Source organism: Loa loa (assembly GCF_000183805.2).
Source record: "Loa loa unplaced genomic scaffold supercont3.20, whole genome shotgun sequence".
Taxonomy (NCBI): Eukaryota; Metazoa; Nematoda; class Chromadorea; order Rhabditida; family Onchocercidae; genus Loa; species Loa loa.
The window spans coordinates 141,331-150,417 of NW_018108200.1; the positions used below are offsets into that span (position 1 = coordinate 141,331).

A 9,087-nucleotide genomic window follows, 5' to 3' on the forward strand; every position below is an offset into this window, starting at 1 on the left:
ATATATATATATATATATATATATATATATATAGATAGATAGATAGATAGATAGATAGATAGATAGATAGATAGATAGATAGATAGATACAAATGACGCTTCAAGAGAATTTATTGATGTAATCGTATAACTACACAGCCACCAATATGTGTTATTTCTTCTTTTGGTGCTATCGTCACATAGCGAGAGTTTTGCCAAGATTCATATTGAGGACTTACTGTACTTTTTTCAACTGGCAAATTTGAATATCAAATTGGATAAAAACTAAGCTAGTCATTTTAGTTGATTTACTTCCGTGATTTAAACTACTGTTTGAGCCGATTTATTATGATCTAATCTTTACTGTACATAGATTGAATGATTCGAAGCCCGCTATATGAATTCAAATTTGCATAAACCCACAATATAAGGAAAGGCGACAAGTGCGTATACAACACTACATTCATACAAAGTTCTTGTGTGATGTTTTAATAGTTTCAAATTTACATGTGTGGAAAACAAAACCTATTAAACATTACAATTATATTACTTCTGAAATGTTCCTATGTTTTTGAAAGAAACAAACGGTTGCTTATTTGGCAAAAATGGAAAGGTAATCATCCATTTTGTTGTTTGCATTCTCTTAGTATCAGAATTACCTTACGTTAAATAATCGTAATCAAAAATACTGTTATCAATACTGTTGAATGCAGGGAAGGTTCGAACTTACCGTACTTGGTATTAGTGACTTGACTAAGTACTTTGCTAGAAAAAATCAATATTTGAATAAAGTGCTCCAATTTAATTGAATAAACTCTTTAATAACTCCCGTGACTATTCGAAATTTTGATATTAGCATTAACTTAGCTACCACCATGCACATTTCATTTACGCCGATGGAATTCCATGAGAAAGTTATTTACTTCTTGAAAAAATAAAGTTGAGGAACTTACTTCAAAATTTTCAAAATTAGCGGAGTTAATGTGAATGGCAGCAGACTTCTGTACGCAATAGAATTAACCGATGCAACGCAAACGGCTATCCCTGCTGTCATTCTTACTTTGCTTATTTTTTTGGAGGTTACTTTTCATCGCTTCTTAGACTTTTAAATTAATTCAGTTTTTCCATACAATACTTCATACGCAGGAAAGGATAATAAAACATATGTTGCAAATTTTATTGATATTCTTAATTGGTTATAATTACTGCTACCAATGAGATTATCAAGTACAATGCTTGTTCACCTAACTGTCCTTTCATTCTTCTTACTCTTTACAAAGCTCAGATTTAAGTTTACAAGTTTTTATGCAAAACACTAATGAATTTCCTATTTCAGATAGCATTAGCAATGTTCACAATGGCATATGTAAAAAGTGTTATGAACAAATCAAGTGAACACATGCAATCATTAGACGAAAAATCGCCTCATGCAGAAAACGTACAGGAAGTATATTTGAATATACTTGTAAATTGATCCTTAAATGAAATCATAGGTCAATGAGGAAGGATTCGATGGTAATAATTAATGTAGTTCGAACAAACATTGATGGAAATTTGATTAGATTTTGGTGTAGTCAAGTTATTCAATAAATTCCTATTATTGAATTTATAGGATAACTTGGAGTCAAATGCATAAATATAGTTATTTTGCAAATAGGAAAGACAGACAGAATTTGAGTATAATATGAACTTTGACCCATTCTTTTCTCCCTCAAAATATCATTGCACATATATATAATCCAATTATCTATGCTGGAATTCCTAACTAGTTCATAATAATACTCACTCCATTATTATACCTTCATTTAAATTTTGGAACACTTCTGTAGGTAGACCAAACAGCCCCGGATACGGTAAAAAGAGAAACTGAAGAATTCAATGAGGGAATCAAGAGGACCGGTGAAGCATTAATGAATAATCAAATGTTATTTAAAGTTGGTTCTTGAAATCGATTTTGCACTTTATATACTTGAAGCATTTTACTGCAAAAGTCAGGAAGACTCGGGAAAGTATTTTGATTTTAAAATTAAGACATAACGTAAGTGTTTTTGGAGTTTATTTTAAAAAAAAAAGCACTGGATTGCTCTCGAAAGGAAAAATGGGCCTAGCTCTAAAGCCAGCGTAGAGGAAAAATTAAAAAAGACCTTCACACCGAATTCTCTACGCAGTTGTTGATGGATGAAGAAATCAATCGCGAAACGATGAGGATGATTTATGGTACGACAAGCTGAAAATCGAGGATCGAAGTTGGCAGTGACATAACTGAAACAACGATGTTATGGCTTTGTTGAAAGCTTATCATATATTGTCATATTTTTTGCTTCTGTTCTTTCCACAAAGAAATAAATACAATGATAGGTTGCAGCCTTTACTTTATAACTTATGGCGGGTATGGAAAGAGTCGGAAGAGTTGAGGAGTAAATCAGTGAATAAATTCACCTAAATTCCCCATCGCATCATTCTCTATTCCCTCAATCAACGATCAAGTGATTTTAATAGAGTACTCCAGTGGGATCATTTATTTTCATACTGGGCAGTGTTTCATCGTTACTTCCCCGGTTCACTATGTCTATAATCGTGGGCGCCAGTAGCTTGTACCAATGGTTGTCGTGACTGGTGTTGGTGATCGGGACGGCACATCTTCAGGTCGAGATGACTCTGCTGATGTATTACTTGCACTTCAGAAATATCAGGTACACTTATAGTAGTAACTTTTACATTACGTTTTTAACTACTGGTAACTTTGAAACAGCAGAAAATTTATGTGGATTATTCTCAATAGTATTGATTGTCATTTGATGAATAAAGGGTTTCTTAATACTCGGAAATTTTATGAGAAATGATCCAGTTCCGAATCACTTCACTTTAAATATGTATGTATGTGTTTTCTATAATTTTTAATCAGCCACATATAATTCTTAATTGAGTGAGACGTTTGCAGACAAGACGTAAGCAAATTGAAGAGGAGGAAGCACAGAGACGTCGCGAAGGTCTTTTGTCAGATGAAGACGATACAAGCATAGATGATGTCTTCATCCCTGCTAGACTACGGAAGAAAGAAAAAGTAATTTTGGTTTATGATTGCTTACTTTTAAATAAGTTTCATTCAAGATTCTTCTATTCTCTCCAGCTCTGCTGTTATCCTCAAATCAAAGCTTCAACTATACTCTACTTTTTACTTTGAAGTGCAGAATATTAGATTTCTTGCTCTAAGGAAATTTGTGATTGACACAGTTTTGCTGGTTAATCGTTAGCAGACATGAAGGAACGAGATTGTGCTCGTTTTTTTCTCTATTACACAGTTTATTTTTGACTATTTGCACATCAGTGATAACTTTAAGATGCATCGAAGAGCTGTTTTGAAACAAGTATTGCATGCAAAAGGTGGTGCTCCAGATGTTGATGCAGAAAAGGAAGATTTGGAGTTTTTGGAGCGAAAACGACGCAAAAAAGAGGAGGAAAGGAAGGCAGAAGAAGCAAAAAAGTCACTCCTGGAAAAACATAATGAGCTCTTGGAAGCAGAGATTGGTGAGTGTTCGAAGCTGTTCTAATATTTTAACGGTAATTCATATTTTAAATTCTTTTTCAGGAGACAGAAATTCAGAAAAAAGGAAACGAGAAGAAGAGCAAAAACTGCTGGAAAGTGTCGCGCCTGGAACAGGTAATAATGATCTGTTGTACATATTATATATATACACATATATATATATATACATATATATATACGTGTTTGTGCGTATCAAGAAAGGGAGGGGATTTATAATTGTCTGCATTCTTTGGTGTGAAATGTTTCAAAATTTGTCAATTTTCAGCTCTCATGGCTGTTGCCGAAATTGCCAGAGGCGTCAGATACGAGGAATCGATTAAAACGAGGTTACTTAATGGACAGTTATTATGCTGCTTGTTTAGCTAAATTTCTCTCCATTGACTCTTTAGGAGAAGAAAATGAAACATGGTACTGTTTTCGAAAAAAAATTTTTTTAAAAAATTTCAGTTGGCATCCGCCCCGTCATATATTGGCAGTGAGTGACGAGGAGCATGCAGCAGTACGCCGGAAGAAAGGAATTTTGGTAGACGGTGACAGTGTACCTCCACCAATTGGTAGTTTCATCGTTAGTTTTTTTTTTATTCTTCTGTTGAATAAAGTAATATAACTTGATCATGAATCAAGGAAAGAAATCTCCGTTACCTATATACAGTTATGAATTGTACGTTCACAACGTTGGGTAATCATGACTCAACCAATTATTTTCAATCAGTAAAAAATGTTGAGGACTCAACAATCAGCAGGTATAATTGATGAGGGAAATGTTTAGGTGGTGAAAATTTCTTCTCAAATGCATTTTGGATTTTCAGGAAATGAAATTTCCTCCTCCAGTAATCAAAGCTTTACGCGATAAAAAGATCATCTGTCCAACTGTTATCCAGATGCAAGGAATACCAGTTGCGTATGTTTCCTTACATTTCCATAATTCATCTTGTATTGTCATTCCTTGGATGACAGTAAAGTTCTCCAAAATTTTCAGACTTTCAGGACGCGACATGATAGGTATAGCTTCAACTGGTTCTGGCAAAACGTTGACATTTGCATTACCATTGGTTATGTTTTGCTTAGAGCAGGAAGTGTCTCTACCATTCCGACATGGCGAAGGACCATATGGTTTAATTATTGTACCTTCGGTAATTTTTAACAATTTATGCTAATATGTTTTGATTAATTGGAATACACAAAAGAGTTGAAATAAATGGAGGTGCAGATTTTCGCTGATTTACTCAATCTTTTTAGCGTGAATTAGCGAAGCAGATTCATGATGTCATCGAAAAATTGTTTGAGAATATTTGCGACGGCACGAAGTTTCCAAGACTTCGAGTTGGTCTATGCATTGGTGGATTACCAATTAGTGAGCAGGCGAGGGTTTTTGAAAGGTACCCTTTATAAGTATATGTGTTTAATTTCTTATGCTTTTCAATGAATCAGTGAAATAATTTGAAAAATAAACTGTGGGAAGTTTTTTGTTTGTTGCAAAATGAATTTGCAGAGGTGTTCATGTGTGTGTTGCAACGCCTGGTCGTTTGTCAGATTTATTAAGCAAAAAAATTTTCAATTTGCAAGTCTGCCGATATTTGGTACTGGATGAAGCAGACAGAATGCTCGATATGGGTTTCGAGGAGGAAATAAGGACTATATTTTCATTTTTCAAGGTGTTTTTGAATTTTATGCTGTAATATGGAATCTTTTAAGCCAAGTAAACTTTACATTATCCTCGTATTAACAGTTTCTTTTCTGTAGTTTGCTGAATTCGTTAGTCGCATTTCATTTTAAGTTGCTCGTCCCACAAGTTAGTATCATTCTTATTTAGGGTTAACGGCAAATATTATTCTTATTTAGGGTCAACGGCAGACTCTGCTTTTCTCAGCAACAATGCCTCGTAAAATACAGAACTTTGCTCGATCGGCTCTAGTTCGTGCTGTAATTGTAAATGTCGGACGTGCTGGTGCTGCATCATTGAACGTTGTTCAGGAAATTGAATATGTTCGAGCTGATGAGAAGCTTACTAGGATACTGGATTGTTTGCAGAAAACAGCTCCAAGGTAATTATTATTTTAGTGTTTTGTTTTTGTAGTTACTATGTGCATACTAGATAAGTTGATTATTTGACATAATTACGAAGCCGAAAGCTAGAACTGTGAGAAACAGAATCTTGATTATTATTTGTTTTTATTTTTCATGTTAGCTTGCCGGCAGTAATTTTTTATGTAATTTTATAAATATTTCTGTATAAGCTTTATAGGTGATAGATTTCATCTTCCGATTAACCGTCAGAGCTTCATTCCCACTTTTCCTTTAAATACAGTTTTAGATGAAATACGGATTATTGATTTCAAGTCACGAAATTAAAGAGTCGATTGGAATTTCTTAAAGTAGAAAATTAGGGAAAAATTGTGCAACCTGCTTTCGTGTTTGAACAATCGTTTTTTAATATAGAAAATGAGCTACAGCTGTGAGAAACCGAATCTTGATTATTGTTTGCTTTTTCTTATCATGTTCGCTTCCTAGTACTAATTGTTTCAAGACGTGCGTCCATTGCATTTTTATTCTATATTTGTTCCGCTTTTTCAGAGTTTTAATATTTGCGGAAAAGAAGAATGATGTGGATAATATTTATGAATATTTATTAGTGAAAGGAGTTGATGTGGCTTCGTTACATGGTGGAAAAGGTAGATTTCTGATTATTCGGTTAATCATTGATCAGTTTTTGCTTTAAAAATGAAGTGACAAACTTTATTCTGAATTTCCTTTAAAAATCCGAACGACGTTCATATTTTGAGTTGAGATCTGGTTGGAATTTTAGACCAAAAAGATCGTCATACCGGAGTCGATGCATTCAGGCGAGGTGAAAAAGATGTTCTGGTAGCAACCGATGTTGCTTCGAAGGGTTTGGATTTCGAAAATATCCAGCATGTGATCAATTTTGATATGCCTGAAGATATTGAAAATTACGGTATTATATTTCTTCCACAGAAACTGTGACATTTTTTATCAAATAGTTTCATTACTCCATTTCTTATTTCCTTTCTTGAAAAATTTGTTTTGCAGTTTACTCATATATTTTCTCTCTATTTTAGTCCATCGCATTGGACGTACAGGACGTTCTGGTCGGAAGGGAATGGCAACAACCTTCATTAATAGAAGAGCGGGTTGGTTTAGATTTTTGAAAAAAAATTTCACGAAGTAGGAAAATATAGTTGATTTTCAAGTTAATTCACGCATACTGCTAATTTATAGCTCCTTATACATGATATTTTGTAGATATGTCTGTGCTCCAAGATTTAAGAGCCTTGCTGCTCGAAGCTGGTCAAGAATTGCCCTTATTTCTTCGAGATATGGGTGGTCAGGAATTGGAGCAACCAAATGATTCTACAAATGCTGACGATAAAGGCTGTGCATATTGTTCCGGGCTGGGTCATCGTATCACAAATTGTCCGAAATTGGAAAATGTTCAAACGAAGGTTGGTTGTGTTGGGTTTTGATTCTGTGACTGTTTCTGTCAAAATTGTTGCATCAAAGATGACATTAACTGACAAGAAACATACATTAGCTGAAGGCTCAGCACTCCTTTGCAAAAGAAAGTATTAACGTTATGATGTCGTGATCGTTCTTCCATATCTTGATAGTATGTTTCATACCTGTTGAATCCGTATTTTTAAACTTCTTGAGGGATCAACAGAGAAAGGAAGGGAGGAGTCATTAGAGGCAGAATTTTTTTAGAATTGAAATTTCACGTTCCCTTTTTGGTCATTATCAGTTCTGTTCGAATTAATATCTTTTTTTCTGACTTATTGCAGTTCTCAAAAATTAAGCTTTTTTTAGACAGCAGCATATCTTTCTCGTCCAGATTACGGAGGCGAAGAGATTTGATGGACTTAAATCAATATATCTTCCTGATCATTTCCTGTTTTGGAATACCGAATGTAAGGAATAAATAATTTCCAGTAAAACATATTTTTCTTCATGGAGACAAAAGTCAACTGGTGATTACAGCACGAATTAAGCCAAAGCACATGTAAATGGGCAAGCTGGGGCAGAATTTTTTTATTCATGGTGTATTTCAGCTTTTCAAACTTGTGCTGAAAGATCCTTTCTTGTTGAACATTTTTTCGAAACTGTGTTCGTTTTGCCAAACGAAAAATTCTGGCGTTGATGGCAAGTAAAGAAATTTGATAATCAGATTTCAAAATACAAACTGGTGTCATTGGAATTGCTTTGGGCACTTCTATTCACAGTATTTTCAAACTCTATTTTACGTTTTTGTGGGGTAGATGCTTCGTTCATTTCACTGTTCCGACACTTACTAGCATATAAATTCCATAACTATATTCTAAGCACGGATCACAGTTCCATTTGGCGGTTTGGGAATTTTTTACCTCCTTAGTGGATTAATCCATTAGGATGGAGGACATCCTAAAAATAAGTAGTCATTCTTAGGAAATAGATTTTGTTATACCTTTTATCCACAATCATCAAGCTTTTTTTGCATTTAAAAAACAGATGTTTTTAATCTTAATTGGTAGCAGTCTTTTAGTTATTTTTCAAAAAATAATATAAGCAAGTAATTCACATTTTTGTCACTCAAGGTCATGATTTATTTCAATTACGGAGTCGAATATTAATCTGACAAGAGTAATATATAGAGTGAATCGTAATGGCTGCATAAATTCCTATTAACACAGCCATTTTTCAGAAATCTGTTAGGTACTCTTTTTCATGTATTGTTCGGACATCACAATCAGTGAAAGTTTCTTATTGTTTTTTTTCCCAGAAGATTTCCAATTCCCTTCCTGCAGACTAAATTTTATATATAATAAAGGAGCGTTGCATCACCTCGAAAAATACTGCAGTAACCTTTGCAATCTTTACTGAAAATGCAATGTATTGAAGCACTAATTTTTGACTTACTGTTTGTAATAAGTGGAACGAAAAAAATGTTAGATATTTCCTAATCATGACTAATTAAATATTTCGCTCACTTAACAAATATAATTTCTTCAGGTGCAGCTTTGGGAAAAATCTGAATAAATTTATCATTTTGATCACAATCACTCCCAAAAATCCTTTAATTTCTTAAGAAGTATGAAATTCTTTGTTGAACAAAAATCTTCCCTCGCGTAAAATTGTTCATCATTCAATAGATGTTTCGAGAAATGATGTGACAATTTACGGATTAGTTTACAACAAATTAAACCTGCAATATTTCTTGTTTAACTTCCTATAAATCAGTGAGGAATCAAGAAGGTATATTTTTAAAGAAACCTATGGGTTCTGTAAAATTCAGTTTCGATAGTATGTTGCAATATTTCTCATCATTTAGATGCAAAATTCTAAAAACAAAGTTGGGAAATCTAGATGAGAAAAACACAGCGGGATTTCGGAACCAAAAAGTAAAACGGTTCTCGAGTTCAGATGACGGCAAATTTAAAAATGGATGATGTGTTTGACAAATGGACGAACCATTCAGCATCTAGTTGATGACTATTATTTGTAGTGTTGTGCTTGTAGTGTTGTATTTGTAGTAATGACTATTATTTGTAGTGTTGTGCAAATCCATG

The 9,087-nt window shown here is 33.7% G+C and overlaps 2 protein-coding genes across 2 annotated transcripts; both read left to right on the top strand.

The window, feature by feature from the left end:
• Positions 1-1,327: 1,327 nt before the first annotated feature.
• LOAG_07897 (hypothetical protein) lies at positions 1,328-1,925 on the top strand (the record flags this gene model as incomplete). The annotated part of the gene is made up of 2 exons (XM_020447559.1): positions 1,328-1,426; positions 1,809-1,925. The coding sequence occupies 2 exons, from the start codon at positions 1,328-1,330 to the stop codon at positions 1,923-1,925; spliced, it is 216 nt and encodes a 71-aa protein (XP_020302223.1).
• Positions 1,926-2,517: 592 nt separating this feature from the next.
• Positions 2,518-7,567, top strand: LOAG_07898 (ATP-dependent RNA helicase DDX41). Its single transcript, XM_003143430.2, has 16 exons — positions 2,518-2,672; positions 2,921-3,043; positions 3,321-3,507; positions 3,569-3,640; positions 3,792-3,852; positions 3,974-4,091; positions 4,336-4,427; positions 4,506-4,659; positions 4,766-4,905; positions 5,019-5,181; positions 5,369-5,571; positions 6,101-6,198; positions 6,333-6,482; positions 6,607-6,678; positions 6,791-6,990; positions 7,352-7,567. The coding sequence occupies exons 1-16, from the start codon at positions 2,580-2,582 to the stop codon at positions 7,397-7,399; spliced, it is 1,974 nt and encodes a 657-aa protein (XP_003143478.1). The 5' UTR covers positions 2,518-2,579; the 3' UTR covers positions 7,400-7,567.
• Positions 7,568-9,087: the final 1,520 nt, after the last annotated feature.

What these genes read in the sequence shown, in the direction of transcription:
- LOAG_07898 (XM_003143430.2), top strand. Translation starts at nt 2,580, where the DNA reads ATGGTTGTCGTGACTGGTGTTGGTGATCGGGACGGCACATCTTCAGGT. An exon ending in AAGTGTCGCGCCTGGAACAG is followed by an intron (nt 3,641 to 3,791) that starts GTAATAATGATC and finishes GTCAATTTTCAG; the next exon opens with CTCTCATGGCTGTTGCCGAA. An exon ending in CTATATTTTCATTTTTCAAG is followed by an intron (nt 5,182 to 5,368) that starts GTGTTTTTGAAT and finishes ATTCTTATTTAG; the next exon opens with GGTCAACGGCAGACTCTGCT.